We start from the raw sequence: 24,270 nt of genomic DNA on the forward strand, positions 1-24,270 counted from the left end.
TGCTTGCTTTTAAACCATGTATAGTATTTTAAAAGGTACACTCACCGGAGGTCCCTTCTCCGCCTGCCGGGTCCAGGAAGCAGCCTTGGGTGGGTTCGGGGGGTACTGGCTCCAGGTCCAGGGTGAGAAACAGTTCCTGGCTGTCGGGAAAACCGGTTTCTCAGCTTGCTTGCTGTGAGCTATCTACAACCTCATCATCATCATCATCTTCTTCGTCCCCAAAACCTGCTTCCGTGTTGCCTCCATCTCCACTGAAGGAGTCAAACAACACGGCTGGGGTAGTGGTGGCTGAACCCCCTAAAATGGCATGCAGCTCATCATAGAAGCGGCATGTTTGGGGCTCTGACCCGGAGCGGCCATTCGCCTCTCTGGTTTTCTGGTAGGCTTGCCTCAGCTCCTTAAGTTTCACGCAGCACTGCTTCGGGTCCCTGTTATGGCCTCTGTCCTTCATGCCCTGGGAGATTTTGACAAAGGTTTTGGCATTTCGAAAACTGGAACGGAGTTCCGATAGCATGGATTCCTCTCCCCGTACAGCGATCAGATCTCATACCTCCCGTTCAGTCCATGCTGGAGCTGTTTTGCGATTCTGGGACTCCATCATGGTCACCTCTGCTGATGAGCTCTGCATGGTCACCTGCAGCTTGCCACGCTGGCCAAACAGGAAATGAGATTAAAAAGTTCACGGTTCTTTTCCTGTCTACCTGGCCAGTGCATCTGAGTTGAGAGTGCTGTCCAGAGTGGTCACAATGGAGCACTCTGGGATAGCTCCCGGAGGCCAATACCGTCGAATTATGTCCACAGTACCCCAAATTCGACCTGGCAAGGCCAATTTAAGCGCTAATCCACTTGTCAGGGGTGTAGTAAGGAAATCGATTTTAAGAGCCCTTTAAGTCGAAATAAAGGGCTTCATCGTGTGGACGGGTGCAGGTTTACATTGATTTAACGCTGCTAAATTATCGACCTAAAGTCCTAGTGTAGACCAGGGCTGGGTGTTGAATCCAGGACTGGAATACCTAAGGAGACTGCTTTTCTGTCTTCTTGTTAGCCAGTGTGCTGAAACAGAAGTTTACTTTTGTTGCTGCTTTGGTGTATCTTATGGGAGAATAACCACCAGTTTTGGGGTGTCTACCCTATTTCTCAGCAGTTTGTCCTGAATTTGGTATTCTCAGTTGTGACCCACGGAGGCACGGTGACACCACATCCTGAGGAAAATGGTCTTTCAGTTCCCAAGGATAACCTGTTGTCATCAATCTCTAAGTGTTTATAAAGCTCCTCTCACTGAAGTTTTTATAGAAGATTTATACAGTTCTGTTCATGAAATTAACTCTGTTCCATGCAAACTGTAGCTTCTGTCACCCATTCAAAATTTGCTGTTTCTAATCTAATGGTTTGGCAAAGGAGATTGCATTCATCATGCCGAGTGCGGTTATGTCTTCTAGGCTACAGAACGATAGGTTGTGCTCTCCTCATAATGTGTTTTGTTGCAGAGGGTGACTCTTCATTTCTATGTAAGTAAAAGAAAATAAACACGCACTATGAAATATTTCAGTTTTACAGTATGGGCTTGAACAGAGAACACTTCAATCTCAGCCCTTCCATCATTCCCTAAATGGAGCTTTGTTCAGAGTTTAAAATATTCCTTCTTGAAGAACAAAATAAAATTGCAGGCAATAGATGCAACATTTCATAGAAAGATAGGGATGCCTGTGTCTTAAGACACAAAGCAATCAAAATGCAGGAACGCATTTATTGAAAAGGAGACTTTAAGTTGCAGTTTCGTTAGATGAGTGATATGTATTTTTGGTCTGGATTCCTGTATCCTGATTTACTGTTTGTACAAGATTTGAGCTGTCACCAATACCGGACAACAGCTGTGCACAGTGTTTTAGAGAACTCACTTTGGCAATCTGACAGCTGGTAAAATAACTAAGAGTAAAAAAACAATCTGGTGTCTTCATATTCTTCTTTGTACACCAATCCCCCACTCTCTCCCCTCTACAGACTTTGCAGCAGCAGTTCTGGAAAGAGAAATGGATGCAATTATCATCTTATTATGAATGTTAACTCCCACACACTATCACCCCTGATCCTACCACCACCCTTCAATGAAATAGTAAAAAGCTGGACTTTCCTTGTTGTTGTTTGTTTTTCTGATTCTCCTCCACATCACTGAAAAAGATCTTAAAGGTTTATCAAAAACACAAAACAAATGGCTGATTATGTTTCTTATCATGGGTAAAACTAATAGATATTAGTTTTTTGTAATGTGCATCAGAACAAGCTGAGTGGATCGATGGCTAAAAGTCCTTGGCAGACAGGTAGGCGTTTATCTGCTCATTTACAGGCTCTACTCCCTCTCCCATCCCCTCCTCCTGCATCCCTGTGTTTATAAATGTGTAAATGATATGTTTGTCTCAGATCTGTAGATCTGCAGGCTTTTGTTTTAAAGTATGCATTCGTCTTCATGAATTGTGAGCTATATTTAATATTTATGCTAAAAGGACATGAGGGATATTTCAATGAGTAAGTTCTAAAAAAAAAAAAAAAAAAAAAAAAAAAAAAAAAGTGGGAATTGAAAAATTACCCACTACTTGAGGGCTCTGGTTATAGTGTCTTGTAAAGGTGCCAACAGGCAGAGTATGATTTAAGATGCACATTTTGCAAATCAGCACCTTCATAATAATACTGTAAGTGGGGAGAGAGAAGGAATAAGAAAGAAGCCAGTGCTGAGGCTGTCTTCCTTTGCCTTTGTCTAGTGAGGAAACTCCTGAAGAACAGCGAGTGTGATAGAACAAGGCCTCCATTCCTTAGCCTCCTTGTTGTATCTGCTGCTGGTCCGACACTCAGGAATGTGTCTTAAAGGGATGAAACCAGGCACTGCAAGGCATTCTTTTTGCTTATTGGCTTGAAATGCTGAGCGTTAACTTGGTTTTAATGTTTCTCAATTATCACAGTTCTGTTGAGCTGTCTGTTGTGTTGATTAAAGGTACAACAAACGTAAAATGTTGTACTGGGAATGGTTATGGAAGTCTTTTAATACATAAAAATGATTTAATTGTCTTTGTAGCTTGCAAAATTGTACTTAAGGTGCACAGTCTAAGGTAGAAAATGTTTTGTATCTGTTTAAGATTGTCCTATTCTTATATGCAGGACTTGTCTGCTGTAATATAGCAGCTTTAGTTCTTGAGGCCATCGTGATTCTGGATTTCTAGTCCCTTAGATACGTCTGTTCTGAGTGTCAGGGAGAGACAGAGATTCTGACTTTCCAAAGGACAACTGAAAGACGTTTTCTTGTCACCAGGCTTTGGCTCAATGTACACCTTTTAGTTTAACAAGCAAGCCAGCTTCCACGTGGAAGATTTGCTGAACTTGTTTGCTTAGATTTTATGGCCCTTGACACACAAGCATTGGAATCTGCATGGTTTTATACACTGAATGCATGTTTTTAAGGTGGTTGGCTTTGTTAAAGTCATGGTTACTTCTACTTCCCTCATCAAGTCGTTGAGTAAGAATGGTCTTGTAGCATTGATTTTCACTGATGTTATGCTCCAACTTGGGCTGAAATGCTCTGGGATTTTCATGTTTGTAACATTGTGTTAGTGTTGTGTTACAATGTAATATGTTGTTAGGACTGAGCTGTAGTTAAGTTGAAGCACCCAAGGTTATAATAGGATCATCCAGAAGGAAAGTGAAAGCTGCTGCTCCTTTAGGTGTCTTTGGTTCCCATTTAACATTGCTGCATGATCATCAGGTTGCAGGTATCCAGTGTAGGGTTTGGGGTGCATGGTTTCTGTTGGAATGTGTTTGTCAGAAAAGATGTACTCTTTGGTGCAATCTGCTCAGTGTTCTGAGTTGTGGATGTCAGCCTATGACCTATAATTTTAATATAAAAATCTTGAATAAAATTAATAATAAAGTCCTTAGCATAATTGGCACATTCAGTAAGTCTGAAGTGCATGGACTCTGTAGCAACCTGATAGCTGACATTAATAATAGCTAAAAGTTAGGTAGCCAGCTCCAGCAAACGATCCAGTGTTCTAGTAGATTAGAACTTTGACATGACATAGTTCCAAAAGTTCGTCTGAATTAATGGTGAATATTGTTAACTGGTGCTGGCTGATAGTGCAGGCATTAGTTTATTTTCCCATAATTCATCAGGCTTATTTAACCTATTTTGGCATGTCCTGGACACTAGCTGACCTTTAAAGTGACTATCTCTTAATTTAGCATTCTTCTAACGTAGTCTTTCATATGTGCAAAGGAGGAGAGATCTTATTTTGAGACCCAGTAGCATTTCTCACCTTGCAGAACTGCTTATGTTAATGAGCTATTGTGATGGAGAAGCCTACATAGTTTAAAGTGAAGCTATTACTGAAATTGTATATAGCTTCATTATATTTAGACCGGACTATTGCCACAATCCAGCTATTTTTCTGACCTTTATCGGGAGGCATATTTTTTTCCTGCAAAAGCTTTCATGTCTTAAAAAAAAAAAAAAAAAGGAGTACTTGTGGCACCTTAGAGACTAACCAATTTATTACAACCCAGCGAGAGTAATGGGTGGGGGAGAGAAGACAGTTTGCTCTCTTCTTTTCCTATATCTGCTGTGCCTCTGTGTTCAGTCCTGCTGAAACCACACCGGAGTTCCCCTTTCTTCCTAACCTGGAGGCAGCAGTAATGGTCCAGCTGAGTGTTTGGGAGGGAGCAACTGCCTTCTTTTGGTCAGGATCTTCCTGGGTATCAGCATACCTTGCCCGCACTGGGCACCCATTCACTCCTACTGCTATCTCCACTCAGTGCCCAGCAATCCCCTATCCCAAAACAGCTATGGGTTCTTGCTGTGGCCTCAATCCATCAATCCTTTTGTGTCTGAAAAGCATTTTGGTGGGTCCAGCAAGAAATGGCAGGAGGATTTTAGCTCTGAGGTGAAAAATGATTGAGACCCACTGTTTTAGATGTTATGTTTTTTTTACTGGGGCTATTTTTGTATCTATCCACTAGTAAAGAGAAGTGCCTTTGTACCAAGAGTCCATCTATACAGAGCTCAGAAGGGAAGAAAAATAATTTTAAAAACATTTAAACAGTTACCTAAAATAGCTGTTTTACACAGATACTTTGGGCCTTTCAAGGCTAGAACCAATATCTAGCCCTGAAAGGTTGCAGAAATATCTGACCATAAATGTGTCAATAGTGCAAGACTGAATATTGTCAATTCTGAGCCTCAGGCTGGTGTAATTTGTGGGGAAATTGTGAATAGGGAAACGAAAACAATGTTGGAGTAGGCTGAGTTAAAATCAGTAAATAAAAGCAGATGTTTGAAGTTGTTAAGGCATTTGGAATGCCAGTAGCAGTCCTTGGGTGAAATGGATCAGAGTTAAGGTGTGCACAGGACTGTAAAGTGGTCAAACAGTGGAGAGAAGAAAAGTGGCAGAAACGTTTTGCCATTTGGTTGTTTAGCGAGCATTATATGTAATGCATACTGTTTCCTGTGTATTGAAGTGTTTATGCTTCTATGCATCTCAAATATGCATGTGCACATAATTAATACTGTTCACTTATTTTTGGTGTCATCAGGCCCGGTACAAGCAGAGCCTCGATCCTACTGTGGATGAAGTTAAGAAACTATGTACATCGCTGCGTCGAAATGCCAAGGAAGAGAGGGTCCTCTTTCACTACAATGGGCATGGTGTTCCCAGGCCAACAGTGAACGGGGAGATCTGGGTCTTCAACAAGGTGCGTCAGCTAGAAGTGTGGCTAAAAAGGAGCACGCACTGTGAAATCTGTTACTATTTGTAGGAGAGGAAATTAATCTCCAGGGATTAAAATGACTTCATGAATGTTTGGTTCCAGAACTGACATTTGTCCTCGTTCCTTGTCCACTCTCAAAGTTCTTTTGTCAGAACAGGCATCTTGTCCCTCTGCCCGAGAAGTGCTAAATAAACACTTGCTCTCCCAGAGCCTTAGTTAATGCTGCTCTTCAAATAGTCAGAGGGAACATTTACAGAGTAATTAAAGGTGCCAACTATATCCAAGTCCCTCTACCTTGTCTCTCAAGTTGCACACCTCGCTCCTACCAGATTTGGAGCAAAAGGTGTACCTCTTCTCAGATGCTCGGCTTCCCTACTTTGTGTCATTGGCTTAGTTGTTAGCCTGTTAAAATAGAGTTTATGCTGAGAGTGGCAATGAACCCTGAATAGCTATTGTTCATGCTGTGCCAGTACAGTGCATGGGAGACAGTAAAATATTCTCAGTTCCCAGTTCTAAAGTACAGAGTGTCCTGGTGCTAGTGAGTGCAGTTAGTAGGGAACTCTCGCATTAAGGCCTTTGTCACTTTTACTGAGGACAGCAAGGCTGGCAGAATTGAGTATTTGTACAGCTGCGGTATCGCATAGTAATACCGAAACTGCTACTCTGTTACATTGGGGCTCATAATTATGGCTAATTAAGTTGGATGTACTTTGCCTCCCTTTTCATTCATGCATTTAGCACCTATGAAAGGTAAATGATGGAGAGCACAGGTTTATTCCAATGTTTATTTACTGTCTTGGTACAGTTGCAATAGAGACTTACTGTCAGTCGCTGAAAGTTGCATCCAGTGGAGGGAGAACTTGCTCCCATTTTTATATAACTTGCTTCTGTTTTAGTTTTTGATTTGTATTGTGCCAAGAACAACATTGCACCTGTGACAAGGTGGATCACAGAAACCCCCTTGGGGCTGCCAACTCATGTGCCAAGACTATCTCTGCCCCTGCTTTCCCTGCCAGCTTTGGACTCCAGCACCCTGTCTTGCTGAGCCAGACATGCCAGTCTGCTCCAGCACAGACCCAGGGTCTGAACCACGTACCCCAAAGCTGCAGACTTAACTGAAAGCAATTTAAGAAGTGTTCCTGTCTTTAACACTCAGATGCTCAACTCCCAATGGGGTCCAAACCCTAAATAAATCCGTTTTACCCTGTGTAAAGCGTATACAGGGTAAACTCATCAATTGTTCGCCCTCTACAACACTGATAGAGAGATATGCACAGCTGTTTGCCCCCCCCAGGTATTAATACAGACTCTGGGTTCATTAATAAGTAAAAAGTGATTTTATTAAATACAGAAAGTAGGATTTAAGTGGTTCCAAGTAGTAACAGACAGAACAAAGTGAATCGCCAAGCAAAATAAAATAAAACATGCAAGTCTAAGTCTAGTACAGTAATAAAACTGAATACAGATAAAATCTCACCCTCAGAGATGTTTCAATAAGTTTATTTCACAGACTGGATGCCTTCCTAGTCTGGGCACAATCCTTTCCCCTGGTGCAGCCCTTGTTCCAGCTCAGGTGGTAGCTAGGGGATTTCTCATGATGCCCCCCGGCTTTGTTCTGTTCCACCCCCTTATATATCTTTTGCATAAGGCTGAAATCCTTTGTCCCTCTGGGTTCCCACCCACTCCTTCTCAATGGAAAAGCACCAGGTTAAAGATGGATTCCAGTTCAGGTGACATGATCTCATGTCACTGTAAGACTTCATTACCCACTTGCCAGCCTACAGGTATACAGAAAGACTTACAAATAAAACAGAGCCATCTACAGGTAATTGTCCTGGTTAATGGGAGTCATTAAGATTCCAAACCACCATTAATGGCCCACACTTTGCATAACTAAAATAGGACCTCAGAGTTATATTTCATATTTCTAGTTTCAGATACAAGAGTGATACATTTATATAAATAGGATGATCACACTCAGTAGATTATAATCTTTGTAATGATACCTTACAAGAGACCTTTTGCATGAAGCATATTCCAGTTATATTATATTCACACTCATTAGCATATTTTTATAAAATCATATACGTGCAATGTCACAGCACCCTTCTCACATCTTTAGGTTTTTTTGCAGTTGAAAAAGAATCCAGGAGTGATATGAGAGAATTGGGGCAGGAGGGGAATATAATTTTATTCCAGTGCATCTAAATTGGAGACTTGATTAGCATTCAGCCCACCATTTTAAATAACTCATTTGAAAGCTGAATTTGGTGTAAGAACAAATAGCAGAGATCTTCTTCTTATTTAATGGGCAATGGGTAATAAATAAGACAAATAATGCTGGGCAGAATGTGTTACACATGCAAGAGGAACTTATTATTGCTCAATGATGTTTGTGTTATGCCAAATGCATTTTTAAGAACTTACTGGGTATTTGCCAATTTGCTGTCTCAGCTGGGGTAATCTGATAAGGACTCTACTGGTGATTAGTATGAGGGGCCCCTTCTGATTTATGGTCCAGTCTAGGGAGAAGGATTTGATCTGCATAAAGGAGGTTGAAATTTAATAGCCTTTTTGCAATGTGTTAACAAACGTTGTCTCCCTTTTGGAAAGGAAGGCAGCAAAGTGACTCTTCCCACTCCCTTATTCAAAGGAGGACTTTGGAAAAATATGATAAAAATAGGGAAAACCAATAATTTTTAAAAAAAGAAAAGGAGTACTTGTGGCACCTTAGAGACTAACCAATTTATTTGAGCATGAGCTTTCGTGAGCTCACGAAAGCTCATGCTCAAATAAATTGGTTAGTCTCTAAGGTGCCACAAGTACTCCTTTTCTTTTTGCGAATACAGACTAACACGGCTGTTACTCTGAAACCTGTCAATAATTTTTAGAGACCATTTGTAAGGATGTGAGTTTTAGGACCAGGTAAAAGCTAATGAGGCTCAACATGTGCTCCCCCTTCTCTCCCGGTTGAAATAGCAGATGGGCTGAAACACAGAATCTCAGGGTTGGAAGGGACCTCAGGAGGTCATCTAGTCCAACCTCTTGCTCAAAGCAGGACCGATCCCCAACTAAATCAGCTATCCTCAACATACTATTGCTAAATCAACTAAATCAGTATCCCCAACATACTATTGATCTTTTAAAATCACACTAACATATGTATCCATTTCTCTGAGGTCTGAAATGGGCCTCTAATATGAAGATCCTCTTGACCAGAAAGCTCTTAAAATGCATGTTGTAATAATGCTAATATATCCTTTTAAGCACTGTATGAAAATTACTCATAAACCTGCTGTGTAACTGCAAAGAGGTGGTATTGTTACTTATGGAACACTGCTGAGTATCCAAAGAGAGAAGAAAACTATAATTTGGAGACTGGGTCCCAACATTTGGGTGTGCCAACTCTTCTGGACCATATTTATTCACACTTTAACCCTTTCCTCTCATTTTCCTCCCATAAAATTAGTCTGCTGCTCTTGTAAGTGCAGTGGCATGGACTGGGGACAAACTACCTTACCAGTAAGTGGCCTGTCGACAGACTTGCCAAACATCCCACATCTTGTGGGACACTCCCTCACCCTGGCTGCCCTTGGCATACTCCTGCAGCCCTGAGTGTCACATGGGACAGCAGGAATGCAGGCAAGCAGGATCGCAGGGGTGGCTCTGCGTTGTAGCTCACGGCTGCCAGAGGTTGCTGTGGTGCACCTGGTGCAGGCAGATGAGTGGCCTCTGTCTTTGCATGTCCCCGCTGGATCAGAGTGGAGGAAGAGCAGGTGGTAACAGCAGGCAAATGGTGGCAGCAATGGCAGCGGCAGGTGAGAGGGATTCAGTACTGGTCCCTGGCTTTTCTCCCAGCAATCAGCCAGCCCCAGGCGTCCCAGACACTCATATATACCTACCAACCCTTCCCCAAGCTCCCACAAAATCCTAACCCAGGCACCCCATCTTCCTCGGATACCCACATAAACCTAGCTGTCCCCAGACTTTTATCCCAGGTTTTCCCCCAGCCACTGAACCTTGTCTGAACTTGCTTTTCTTGGCTACCCCCAGCCTCCCAAATGCCCTTACAAATACACCCTGCCATGCCCCCAATTGGCATCACCCACCTACTCCCCTGACACTCTTCCGCCACCTGCCACAGTTGCCAAACTTGTGCCCTACCGCTGCCGCTGCTTATGGCAGGGTGTATTGACCTTAAGTTGAAATTTATGGGCGTATACACGTTATTTGAAAATATATCACACCTTACATAATGTGATAATTTGCACCTTTGTAAACTTGCATAAAATGTCACACATGGAGCGGCACAAAACTCGTCGCTTGTGTGCAGAATGTATTATTTCTGTCCCCAAGGCCAGGTCTCCAGCGTGCCAGGACTCATCACTGCCACCGACCCTACTTACATTTTTAAACTGTTAAAGGACTGCACATATAAAGGAAGGGCCAGAACAGCCACTTGGAGCAGCGGCTCCCAACCTTTCCAGGCTGCTGTACCCCTGTCAGGAGTCTGAGTTGTCCTGCGTATGCCAAGTTTTACCTCACTTAAAAACTACTTGTTTACCAAATCAGACCTAAAACGACAGAAGTGTCACAGCCACTGTTACTGACAAATCGCTGATTTTCTCATTTTTACCATATAATTATAAAATAAATCAATTGGAATATAAATATTGTACTTACATTTCAGCACATCGTATTTAGAGCAGTCATTTAGACAAGTCATATGAAATTTTAGTCTGTACTGACTTTGCTAATGCTTTTTATGCAGCCTGTTGTAAAACTAGACAAATATCTAGGTGAGTTGATGTACCCCCTGGAAGACCTCTGTGTACCCCTAGTTGAGAACCACTGACTTAGGGTATATCTATACTGCAATGTAAGCCTGGGGTCAGACTGAGATTTGAACCCAAAATCTCTTCCTGTCTATACACAAATCTCTCAGACTCAACCTTGGTCCTAGGACCCTATGGGACTGGATGATCCGAGCCCCAGTCAAGCTGTGACCAAGGGCTCAAGCCCTATTGCTTTGCAGTGTAGGTACAGCCCCCCCGATTTGGGTCCTGGAAGTCCACCAAAAGTATCCCACAATCCCATAGGCCAACTTCCTTTGTCCTTTCTAATGAAAACAGGAGCAACTCCCCATGGTATACAGCAGCAGCTCAGTGAGTCAACGTTAACCCTTCCATTGTCTTCTGACCGCTCAGCTGCAAATGCACCATCAGAAAGCCTTCTGTGTTTGCAGTGGAGACTGAACAGCAGCTGCCTTTTGCAAAGCATGCTGCTTCATGGTCGTGGGAGCACAGCCAGATTTTGGTAAATCTCTGGTGCCCAGCCAGCAAAACTGTGGACTTTAGTGAGAGTACTAGGAATGACTACGCATACGCAAACAGCAAAGACGCTGGCAGCTTTTCACGTTTACCAGACCGGAGGCCAGTGCAGGGAGAAGATGACATGCCAGTTTTATGAGGAGTTTGACCAGCTGCTGGGCATTGTGCCCAGCATGGAGCCAGTGGTGGTGGTGATGACCGGGTCAGCTGGTCGTCTGCTGGCCTCAGTATTCAGCATGGTGACTGATGGGAGTCAGCAGCAGGCACCGAGGGAGGACAGTGGACTCACTCTGTTGCTGGAACCGGTCCCAAAGCAACTTTGGAGCAGCAGCAGCATGTTCTGGGCCTACGCTTGAAGGAGCCATTTGATGTTCCCCTGAGAAACCGCCCACTCCGGAGCTGATTGAAGCCACCCCTGAGCCTGGTAAGTTTCTGGCTCCATTTCAATGTATGTTAATACAGTAATGGGCAGGATTTCTACTTTATGAACCAAAGCAAAGGTTATGAGAAGCCCTTGCTAGCAATGCATATAAGCTAATGGCGCATTGTATGTCAGTGCCTTGGCATCCCCTTCCCTCTGTCTCCCTACCGCGTGGCGTTCAAAGTGACAGTTGGGAAATGCAAACTGTAAAGAACATCTTTAATGTGTATTGTTACTGGAAAGGCACAGATTTTTGCTAGGGCCATTCCTGTTTCTTAAAGGTAATAACCTTCCATTGCCATGCCTGTAAGTATGCCGCTCTGTAACCACTCACTGGTCTGTCAGGCCATCTGGAAACAGTGGGGTGTGGGGCAAGTGGAAATGTGCTCAGTTTTACAAATCTGGTCCATTTCAGTTACAGGTAGTCAGTGAAGTCCACAGATGATAAAATCATTTGTGCCAAATATGGCTGGGGTTGGAAACTTTGTCCAGAATTGTGCTGAGGGGGAGGAAGGCTATGGAGTCCTGTGTGTTTGCATGCAGCCATGACAGGATTAGCCATGTGGAAGCTAATGCAGCATCCTGTTGATTTTTCTCATGAATTCTGACCCAATCCTGGGTGCTGATAGCTGCAAACTTTTCCTGAAGCAGGAACTCCAGATAGGTAGTCATGTTTCAGAGCGGGACATATTTTCCAGGAACACCTCAGTAGCTGACTAGCCTGTCCCCATCATCGGAGTACTGTTCAGTTACTATAAACTTCAGGTTTCGCACCAGCAGCTTGAAATAACTTCTCCCTTTGCCCATCAGGCACCACAAAAGCTATTATGTCCTCCAAAATATGGAAAGACTGCACTGATAGAAAAAGCTTTTGTCGCATAGCTGCTGATGCCTCCCCTGCAAAAAACCGAAGTAGTTGTGCAGTTTTCTAAAATAAAAACAGCTTTGCATTTTTATCTAACAGTTGTGTCTGGACCTCTTTTGCGGCAATTAATTAGGCTGTGTCCAGGAGCTTCTGTGGTCTGAAGCATCCCTCTCACAATATATTGATGTTCAGTTTGTGAAAGTATCATTTTATGTCTTTGAAATCCCTGAGGACTTTTTCTGTGCTCCTGCACTGAGCTATTTGAGACAATAACCCTCTGTGCCTTGTCCTGTTCCAGGCCCCTCGACTTCTACTGACTGCAGCATCTCCACAGCTAGCCCACGTTGCAGCAGAAGCCTGGGCCAACAGACCTTCATGGACTATTCCAAGAGGAACCGTTTCCATGATGAACTTGTGGTTGAAGTTCTGGAGAGGGCCAACAAGCAGATCCTGAATCAAAGACCGAGGGATTTGTGGCTAGAGGAAAGGCATGGCAAGAGGCCGGAGGAAAGACTCAGTCTGGCGGCACAGCTTGAGGACAGGGTTTCAGTGCAGGAGCAGGTACTTGCTTTGTAGTTCCTGGAGCAGGCATGGCAGCCGAGGGAGGAAGGCCGAGCTCAGCAGAAACAACTGTTCGAGTGGCTCATGCCACTAATGACTGCAAGAGTAGTGGCTCCCGCTGCATCACCCACACCACAACCTGAGTGGCTGCATGCTAGCTACCCTATGCTGCAGTCCAGAAGCAGCTTGGAAGACTCCCAGGGCTGAATGGTACATGCAGTCGGGTCCCATGAGCGGCTGGACAGGGCAACCTTGCCCCATGCAGCCCTCCATATTGACCCTCTCCCCTGTGGATGTCTCCACTGCACTTCCTACAGTGCCAAGTGCACGACAAATGAGGAAAGAAGGAAAAGGAGAAATGGGTTGCCAGGGGACATACCATGGTAGGGGCTTTCTGTCTTCCACGTGGTTTCACTGTTTGTACTGTTTATATGCACTTTGTTTTTATTTTTTTTTCCCCTGTAAGATTCTGTAGTTTCTGTTGTTTTGGTGTGGTAATTGGGGCTGGCCTGCCTGGGAATGGATGAATATTGTACTTTTCTAATACATGTTTATAAATAAAGCTTTATATTTCATCGGGAATGTTTATTACTATCATTGCTTCACATCATACAGTGTTTTCAAAGTAATAAAGATAAACACCTGATCAGGGATAATTAAGAATTAGTGTGCAAAGACTGTCCCTCAATAAGTTATCTATAGCAATTCCTACTTCAATCACTTCCTTACATCAATCCATACTATGAATAACCCCCACCCACTCTTTCATAAGTGGTCATGTCATGCATAAGTATACTGCATGGCACTAAACTCCTCACTCCTCCTCAGGCACTGAAACCCCTCTCAGTCAATGAGCCCTCCCTCGCACCCTGTTCCCACAAGCAGATTCATAAAGTACTATTCCCCTTTCTCCATTGGGCCATTCAAGTCCATATGGTGGGAGTGCAAAATATCCCTGACTATGTTGCCCAGGTGCATCCACTTCCAGCTGTGGTAGTTGGACTTTCTGGCGGAGCGTACTGATTCAGCGGCCCCTCAGGGTCACAGGTTCATTCCAGGGGAAATAGCTCACTTCTGCCTTCACAAAGATTGTGAAGAGCACAGCAAGCGGACAGCATTGATGACACTGGAATCCAAACGGGTCTAAAAATAGTGCCAGGGGATTTCTGTCTGCTAAATGCATGTTCAGCAACCATTCTACATATCCTGAGAGAGTAATGAAACTGTCTTTTGCTAGGGTGTCTGAAATCAGGGTACAGTTTCATAAGCCAAGGCAAAAGTGAGTATGTGGGGTCCCCCAGAATAACAGTGGGGACAGTAACTCAGTTTATGACCATGTGATTTGGTGGGGCTAGTGTCCCAGCCTGTCCCTGAATGTACGCTCCTGATCGACAAAAAACCTCCATTTTCCCAGTGCAGCCTGTGTTTGTTCATAAATCACCCTCTGTGGCTCAGGAGGGGCAGCATAACAATGGAGCAGTGCTTTTTGCCATATGTGTACTCATGCTTCCTGAGGAAGGCAGACGATGGGCACGAGTCCCATTGGTGGCCCCACCGCAGTTTGGAACCCCATTCTCTCAAAGCCAACAATTACTTCAGGAATATCTTTTATGCCTGCCACCGTGGGGTAAACCACACACCTGATTGCCTCAGAAACCTCCGCCACTATTTTACCCACAGTCAACTTCCCAACACCAAACTGATGCAACAGACTTGTAGCAAGCAACCTGGGGTAACCGGTTTCCTGACAGCTATAGCAACCTGCTTCTGGACTAGCCAGGGTGGCCTCATGCATGTGTCTTTACGCTGGAGGGTCAGAGCAAGCTGCTCACAAAGCTCCAGAAATGTAGCTTTCTTCATGCGAACGTTCTGGACCCATGGTTGGGCATCCCAGGTCTGCATGATGATTTGATCCACCAGTCTGTGTTTGTGGCCTTGCACTTACACAGCACCATAGACATACTGTTATGGGCTAATACTCTGCATTGCCATATGGGAGATCAAAGTTTGACTCCTGGGTTCTTGCTATGGAGCCTGGGAACCTGAAAAGTGGAGGGTGTTACAACCTGTGAGATGTTTGGTGGAATGCCTTTTATTCCTCGCTAGAGGCCCTTTCCAGGAAGCTTGTTAGAGAAGCCCTGCCTTTCTCTCTTGCCAAGGAGAATAGGGAGGTTGAGGCCTTAAGCTGGGGGAGGGAGGAGGAGAATATAAAATGAGGGAAAAATTTGGGGAACCTGACAGAGCTGGAAAACTACCAGTGTGGAAGGAGATGGACAATAATCTGATAAAATACGCCACTTCTTGGTTCTGTCAGTTGGTACTTTCAGACTTTAACTGTACTCTGTATCTCCCCTTCTAACCTCACAGGTTTCTTTGGTCTTTTGATTGTTTATCACTGAGTAGATTCTGGTGAGATGCCAGATAGTGAATTGGTGCTTCCTGGACCTTAAATTTGTTGCTGAAATACCCCATTTCCTTGCAGACTTCATTTTAATAGAAAGGAAGCATGCCTTGGGATGCCTAGGTACACTCTCAGGGGGCAGATCCTTTTATGTAGCATCCCATCCTGAGAGCTTAAACCATGCAGTTCATTCATTGGAACCAGGGCTGACATTCCTCAGACACCCCCTGTCGCTTAAACACATCATCTCCCAGAACTCGACCCAAAGGTGTGAGCCTTCTGGTTTCCATCTTCCAGGTGCCACGGTATGTGTGGCATGTAATGCACAGAAGTTTAACACATTATTTCTTTTCACTTAATTACTAGGGCAGTTAACTCACGTGATTAACTCAAAAAAAGTAAAAGCGATTAATCGCAGTGTTAATAGCACTGTTAAACAATATAATACCAATTGAAACTTTTATAAAAAGTTTTGGCTGTTTTTCTATATTTTCATATATATTGTATTCTGTGTTGTAACTGAAATCAAAGTGTATATTTTTGATTATAAATATTTGCACTGTAAAAATGATAAAAGAAATAGTATATTTTCAATTCACCTCATACAAGTACTGTAGTGCAATCTCTGTCATGAAAATGCAACTTACAGATGTAGGGGTTTTTTTGTTACATAACTGCACTCAAAAACAAAACAATGTAAAAGTTCAGATCCTACAAGTCCACTCGGTCCTACTTCTTTTTCAGCCAATCAATAAGAGACAAACAAGTTTGTTTACATTTACAGGAGATAATGCTGCCCTCTTCTTATTTACAATGTCACCAGAAAGTGAGAACAGGCATTTGCTTGGTACTTTTGTAGCCGGCATTGCAAGGTATTTACGTGCCAGATATGCTAAACGGAAGTCTTAAAAGAGCAACACTCTGATGCGGAAACTACAGAACTCGGACCACCAAAAAAGAAAAACAATCTTCTGCTGGTGACATCTGACTTAGATAATGAAAATGAACATGCATCGGTCCGTACTGCTTTGGATTGTTATCGAGCAGAACCCATCTTCAGCATGGACCCATGTCCCCTGGAATGGTGGTTGAAACATGAAGGGACATATGAATCTTTAGTGTGTCTGGCACGTAAATATCTTCTGATGTCGGCTACAACAGTGCTGTGCGAACGCCTGTTCTCGCTTTCAGGTGATATTGTAAACAAGAAGTGGGCAGCACTATCTCCTGCAAATGTAAACAAACTTGTTCATCTGAGTGACTGGCTGAACAAGAAGTAGGACTGAGTGGACTTGCGGACTCAAAAATTTTACATTGTTTTATTTTTGAATGCAGCTTTTTGTACATAATTCTACATTTGTAAATTCAACTTTCGTGATACAGCAATTGCACTATAGTACTTGTATTAGCTGAATTGAAAAATACTTTTTTTTTACAGTGCAAATACTTGTAATCAAAAATAAACATAAAGTGAACACTGTATACTTTGTATTCTGTATTGTAATTGACATCAATATATTTGAAAATGTAGAAAACATCCAAAAATATTTAAATAAATGGTATTCTATTAATGTTTACCAGTGCGATTAATCGTAATTAATTTTTTAAATTGCTTGACAGCCCTATTAATTACACAAGAAATACACATCTGTCCAAAAATAATAAACCCTACACACATTTCTCGGCCTCGATTTCCTTATCTAGTGCAGCGCATTCATTGGGTTGGGATCAGGATTCTTTCATCCCATCTAGAGTCCTTCTGTTCCAATGCACTGCTTGTGATTTGAAACATGGGGCCTTCTCCTTAGGTGAGATTGCTTCTTCTGACCATGTCCAGTCTGTACCCTTCCTTCCTTCCTTCTGCCTGAACTTTTCTTGTGTGTGTCTGTCTTCTTCCCCTTCCCTGCCTTTCCCTTCCCCTTGTTTGGTTACCTGGCTTCTTTTTTCCAGTTTTTTGGGAATTTTTCACTCTTCCACTCTCCCCTGCAGAGGGTTAGGTGAGAAATGGTTTTCCTAGGCTGAAGCTCACCCATTGTTCAAGGTGTTTCACTGAGTTCTAACTACCCTCCATTGTATCTGGTCTAGGAGGACTTGATACAGCTCATGCCAGCAAAGGTAGAATTCACATACATACTCACAGAGGTATTCGAAAATACACCAGTTTCATAATGACAACTTTGCAATATTAACCAACATTCATAAATTGTAAAGACAGATTTACAAAAGCATCACACTAAGTACAGATTAGATGCAAAGTCCCTCTCCCAAAATGTAGACGTATAAATTATTCAAAAATAAGTATTTTGAAATTTACCCTAGTCCTCGGCTCCCAAACATCTGATGCTCTGGGTAGATTGAAGCTGTTAAATTGTAAGGAAAATACCAATTTTATGTGCTAAATTACCCAATCTGATCCAGAAAAATACTATCTCCCAATGGTCCTCTTACGTAGTTGACTGAAATCCAGTTCGTTGGTACAGTCACTGGCAATTGGATTGACATACTGTTGAGTGTGTCCCTGGGATACACTGGATAACACTATTCCAGTTCTGCCCTTTCTCTAACTCTAGTATTGCAACTCCCTGCCAGGGAATCTGCAAATTATCTACTTATCCTTCAGCAGGAGACGACAGAATTTGCAATGGGTCCTTGTGACTCTAAGAATCCATCTTTGTATGGCAGTGCTATATTTATGAGAGACTAAGCATTATATATTCTGATATGAAGATTAAAAAGGATAAAGCCTTCAGGAAGTATTATTTCAGCCTGATTCACTTCAGCTACAAAGCCAAATCTCGGTGGCTTTGTTTAGTTAAACAGAGTTCAAATTCCACGGGGAATTGATGTGAAACCAAGAATGTGGCACAATTTGGATAAGACACTGAAAAAGCTAATAGTTAAATTAACTTAGTGTTTAAAAAACAAACCTGCCTTCCCCTGCACACACATTTTCTGTGCGTTAAATTTTTCATAACTCTTGTCATGTTGTGCTTGCTGTGATATAAGTGCCTCTGTGGTTAGCTTAATCTTTCAGGGCAGCCTTGTGAAGCAAGCCTGGGTTTTTTTTGATATTTAATCTAGCCTGACAGATAAAGAGGATCACAATAAATAAATAATCTGAAACCCATCTCTGTTTGTTTATTTAGAATGAAAACCTGGTCTTTTATGTGTTCAGTAGAAAAAAGAAGACAATCATGATGTGCCCCCTCTGTCTGTTCTATGTTGCAGTTGGGAATTCAGGGTAGAAAGTAGGAAGGTGCCTACTCTACCCTCACTTTTACTAGGATTGCTCGCAGTTCAGAAAAGCATTCAGCTCTGTAATTTGTAGAGGGAGATAGTTTTACAGTGATACCTGTATGGGGCAGAAAACAGTTACAGTTGGGATAATCTTTCCTCCTTTCTCTTCAACGGCAGCATCCAATGGTTCACTGCAGCGTGATAAAATGCGGCGTTACTCTGGGCAAGCCTTTGAATGCTTGCAGTGCTTTAATTTTTTTCTGCAGCTTGACAAACAAACCATTCCCCAAGTGAGGCGGCTGATGAGATAATTATACATATGAAAATAACTGGGGATGGGTTCCCACAGGGTGATCCCCACAAGGCTCTTTTCCTGAATTTTACTGAAAGATTCCGTTAGGTTGTGAAATCCCAAGGCAGAAAAGGAAGATAGGAACCTGCTGAAGAAACATTCTAGCTTTCCGGGAATTGACGCCTACATAATCTTCAAACACTGTCTTGTCTTTGATATGAAGTGGGAAGAGAAATGGCACCACACATTGGAAGGAAGAATTATTTCTTTAGAGCTCCAGTTTATTTCTGGATTAGTGGTTTTTATTATTTTTGCAAATAGCTGCATGAAATGCAAGCACTAGCAGAAGCCCAAATTACATGATTAAGCTCTTCAGTAATATGCTAACCGTATAGAACTTGCGAAATAATAAAAACATAAATAAAAAACAAACTTCCACATGTTCAATGTGGCTCTTATTGACTTGGTGTTAAGATCTCCAAGAAACTGGACGGTTTCTAAACGTTTAGTATTTATCATTGTTCAATTGATATATAATCTCCTGTAAAGTTGCTAAAGTAAGAAGACCCACATGCCATTCAGTGATGTTAATTTGGTGTGCCGAAAGATTTGTTAGAACCTGGAGGTCAGTAATGGTGATTGCCTTGCGTAGTGAAAGTTTTATTGTAAGGGGAGCTGGAAGTGACACCTGTATTTAAGGTGTGTAACATTTTCTATTGTAAAACACTCTTCTGCCCTCTGAAAAGATCTAGCGCCAACATTGCTACAGCAAGGGGAAAGCCCTCTGAGTTTGAAAACTGCCGTTTCTTTGTCCCAGGAAAATCTGGTCAAGTTTGGCTGAGAGAAACTTTTGAAGATTGTCATTCCCTTTTCTCGCTTCCATTCCTCATGAAAATGTTGGCAATCTGCTGAAAAACTAAACATCAATCTTCTAAAGCAGCAGTTCTCAAACTGTGGGTCGGGACCCCAGAGTGGGTTGCGACTCTGTTTTAATGGGGTCACCAAGGCTGGTGTTAGACTTGCTGGGGTCTGGGGCTAAAGCTGAAGTCCGAGGGCTTCAAGCCCTGGGTGACAGGGCTCAGGCTTTGGCTTTGGCCTGAGTGCCAGGACTCAGGTTACAGGCCCCCCAACCCAGGGCTGAAGCCCTTGGGCTTTGCCCTCCGCTCCCGCCAGGGCAGCGGGGCTCAGGCAGACTCAGGCTTCAGTCCCCCCTGCTGGGGTCATGTAGTAATTTTTGTTGTCAGAAGGGGGTCGCAGTGTAGTGAAGTTTGAGAACCCCGTTCTAAAGTATTACTTTACTGGGAGTGCCTGGGAGCACTTGAGTGGGGAGGGGGAAGCTGGCCCAGCTTTCCCTGACCATCCCTCGGACCCAGGGCTGCCAGGTGTCACACACATCACAGATCTGTCACACCTGCCCACAGCTCAACCGAAATGTCATGTGTAGAATCCAAGAGGGAAAGGAGCTGCAGCAACAGATGGCCTAGCTGGCAGGTCCCACATCCCAACCCCAGAGGCGCCAAGTCCTCAGAGACCTTAACCAGCCTGTTCTCAACCAGTCCCCCAGGCTGGACCCCAAACAGTTGCCCTCCAGATGGACTCCAATTATCAGTCTCCAGACAGCAACAACCCACCTATTACAGCACCCACCCAACCCCAACTGCATCCAGCACTTCTACATCAGTACCCAGGGACCCCCTAGACAACAACTGGCACATCAGCAACCCCAAACACTCAATCACCCCCTCATCTAGTACAGGATCCATGGACAACTATCTAGCCCCCAACAGCGTCTGCCTTTGCCTCAGAGCTGCCAGGTTTTGTGCAGCTCCATGTCCTGCCACTGCTTGAGGAGGGGTGTACGGACCATATGCTGCCATTTATGGTCGCATGAAAATTATTTGCAGTGTAAATTATTTGCTGGAAATATTTGCATAAAACTAGTTTTGCTTGAAATTTTCATGTTCTGAAGATAAACTAGAACATCTCTTGAAGAAGAGTATTCTTCAAAAGGGTTTTGACTTAATGATATCCTGCATTTTCACATACGACTTGATCTTCCCTTTAAATGGCTTATCACTTCAGACTTTACACATAGGTAAATGTTCTTAAGAATTTGAGCATTAGATAAGTTAACTATTTTTGTGGTGGGTAATTTAAATCCCACTGAATTTAAATGGGAGTTATAGGCCCGATTTGTCATCCTAACGATGTCAGTGGTAGTTTTTAAAAGAAGAAAAGGAGGACTTGTGGCATCTTAGAGACTAACACATTTATTTGAGCATAAGCTTCCGTGAACTACAGCTCACTTCATCGGATGCATTCAGTGGAAAATACAGATAGTGGAAAAGTGGTAGTTTTTGCAATTGATTTTAGGGGGAGCAGAACTGGACATTGTACGTGTGAGCATGTTGCCCTCTGGCTGCAGTTTAGAAAGAACATAAAGCTATGTGATGCTTAGGTGATGCTAGGAGGGATTTCTGTAGCTCCAGTGTTTTGGAGGTGAAGGATTAGGGTTACAATCTCAGTCCTGCAGCTCTGTGGTTTATGTAAACAGGGACTATAGCCACTCCATAGCTAAGGTTGCAATAAGTGTCCTATTTTAAGGCCCTTTTTTAAAAACCCTCTTGTAGCTCAGAAGAAATAAGACCCTCACACCTTCAGTTTCTAATGGAAAATGCAGCACTTACCGATTCACAAACTCATAGATATGAAGGTCAGAAGGGACCATCATGATCATCTAGTCCGAGACGCTGAGTTTATGGGAGCGTCATGTAGTTAGGCAGGCTTTGTAGGATTTAACTTTATCAGTTCATTTTGAAAGATGCACAGTTGTGGTTTAAAGGCTGCAATAAAGCAGTGAAAGGGTCTCATTAAAGCAACCCTAGAGGTGTCTGCTGGTGTGCGTCTTTGCTGGAAGCAGCCGTTTTAACCTTCAATTAAATTAAAGAGCGACCTGTTTCTGAAGATGAAGCTTTTTATGACTTCTTACTTTCTGTGTCCTGCATAAGCACTGCAGGGGCCTGAAATGAACCCAGGCTGTTGGGCGTCAGCTTACACCTGCTACCATGCTTCAGAGGAATCTTGAAGCAGATTTTAGAATCTGTAAACATTCAAGCTCAATTTAGCAGGCAAGGATATGGCAGAATCTGTTTGCGTATTACAGGTGTGAGTGGGGTTGTCATGTAGAATCAGCACTTGGCCCTGAACACATGCAGACTTTCATCCCGTGATCTCAAAAGGAGAATTCATGGAATGCATATTTCAGTGCATCAGAGACAAAGGCTCTACCATCAGCTGTCATTCTCTTCATGTATATAATGTCCACTTTTTATTTTGTTTCCTCTTACAGAACTATACTCAGTATATTCCACTATCCATATATGACCTGCAGACTTGGATGGGCAGTCCCTCCATTTTCGTCTATGATTGCTCCAATGCTGGCCTTATTGTCAAGTCATTCAAGCAATTTGCACTACAGAGGGAGCAAGAGTTGGAGGTGAGACCTTAGTGAATTGCCAAAGCTTCCTGCGGCTTCATTTCTCTCTCGGCTGGGCATTCGGGGTCTTATCCTGCTCCCCATTGACTTCAGTGGAGACAGGTTTGAGCCCTTTGAGACCACAAATATGTTTTAAAAATGAGTTAAAAAGCAAATTAATTTGGAAAAAAATCATGTCACTCCAGTGCAATCTTTCTGGCTCTGTATGCCGTTCTGTGAGAGTCAGAATCCTTTTTATTGCAAGTACTAATTAAGTGATAACGTTAATAGAATCCGTTTGTGCCCTAATAATCTTTGCGGCTGAGATGAATGCTGAGGTGAAGCAGACCCATTCATTTCAGATGCAGTAGACCAATACAAATTTGGATTCCAGCCGTGTTTCTTGCTGTTGTGCCAAATGCATCAATGTTAAACTAAATGGTTTAAAACTGATAGACAAAAGGACCTATTGTTGATGACTTTAGCTTGACAGAATTCAAAAGTGTAACCTTGTGTTTCTAATGAAAAGACACTTTTCATTATCGTTTTAATTAGAATTTATTGGAGTAAATATGAATTGTGAAGAGGAATATACGAAGTAACTTTAAGGTGCTTTCTTTCCCTTTGTGCACTAGATGCTTAGTGCAGCAGTGTGTCAGAAACGGGATGTGGTGGGCAAGCAGGTGTGACTGGGTGTTCTCCCTAAGCTTTAACCCATTAGAAAAGTAGCCTGTTAAAGATTTGTTTCTTATACTTACATAGCACTAAGTCAAATACTTTTGGCACCTTAGAGACTAACCAATTTATTTGAGCATAAGCTTTCCTGAGCTACAGCTCACTTCATCGGATGCATACTGTGGAAACTGCAGAAGACATTATATACACAGAGACCATGAAACAATACCTCCTCCCACCCCACTTGATAGATTTCCACTCCATACGGCTAAATGCAGTGCCTTGCATAATGACAGGTTTCAGAGTAACAGCCGTGTTAGTCTATATTCGCAAAAAGAAAAGGAGTACTTGTGGCACCTTAGAGACTAACCAATTTATTTGAGCATAAGCTTTCGTGTATTGTTTCATGGTCTCTGTGTATATAATGTCTTCTGCAGTTTCCACAGTATGCATCCGATGAAGTGAGCTGTAGCTCACGAAAGCTCATGCTCAAATAAATTGGTTATTCTCTAAGGTGCCACAAATACTCCTTTTCTTTTTGCGAATACAGACTAACACGGCTGTTACTCTGAAACCTGTCAAATACTTTTAAAACTTTCAGTGTGGTTTAACAGGGAATATTGGTCAATCAGGCAACTGGCTGGTTGTTACAAACATGATTCCATGACACTTATTGAGGGTGTGCTTGGTTTTAATTTTTTTAAATAGAATGAACCCATGTGTTGAATTTTGCAGTGACTTTCTGGCAAGTAGAGACTCTCTCTTTTCCTCTGAAAGAAACACGCCAGTCTAGTAACAGTTTAAGACAGGTCTTCTCATAATCCCATCTCTTTATAAGTAATGCTACCAGTCTGTGCGCCACTGTTTGCAGGTTCCTCACCAAGGAGGGACGTGACACTGAAAGGCCCAGATCTGTATCGGCAGAGATGTGTGTTGAATGTTAACATATTTTCAAAACAAAAAATGGAAGAAGTTGCCATTATGTCCTGTATTCCTCTCATCCTGTAGTTTTTTTTTATTCTGCTGCTTGTAAGCCTCACTTCTCTCATGTTTGTCTTTCGGTCGTCACTCACCCTGCCATATTTATTGCTGCTTTGTTTTCCTGCATATAGATTCTGTCCTGTTCTCTTTTTCTTTTTTCTTCTTCTCCCTTCTCCCAGAGCACAGGCATAAACTAATTTAGAAAGGTGCCTCACTCCAGCTCTTTTCTTTTCCCAGTTCTCCTTTGGTTTTCCTTACCTTCCCTTTCCCTGCATTTCTCTCCC

General features: G+C 42.8%; 1 protein-coding gene and 1 long non-coding RNA gene across 4 annotated transcripts in view; both read left to right on the plus strand.

Annotated features, from left to right (window-relative positions):
• The window catches only part of RPTOR (regulatory associated protein of MTOR complex 1), a 308,191-nt gene that overhangs the window by 107,403 nt on the left and 176,518 nt on the right, over nucleotides 1-24,270 (plus strand). For all 3 annotated transcript variants that reach the window (XM_077833284.1, XM_077833285.1, XM_077833286.1), the window contains exons 4-5: nucleotides 5,575-5,733; nucleotides 22,205-22,351. In XM_077833284.1, coding sequence (XP_077689410.1) covers nucleotides 5,575-5,733; nucleotides 22,205-22,351 — 306 coding nt within the window. The remainder of the gene's footprint in view (nucleotides 1-5,574; nucleotides 5,734-22,204; nucleotides 22,352-24,270) is intronic.
• On the plus strand, nucleotides 10,453-13,507 carry LOC144274450 (uncharacterized). The gene is made up of 2 exons (XR_013347877.1): nucleotides 10,453-11,502; nucleotides 12,663-13,507. It is a non-coding gene; the product is annotated as an uncharacterized LOC144274450 (long non-coding RNA).

This window comes from Eretmochelys imbricata, chromosome 14 (assembly GCF_965152235.1).
Source record: "Eretmochelys imbricata isolate rEreImb1 chromosome 14, rEreImb1.hap1, whole genome shotgun sequence".
Classification (NCBI taxonomy): domain Eukaryota; kingdom Metazoa; phylum Chordata; order Testudines; family Cheloniidae; genus Eretmochelys; species Eretmochelys imbricata.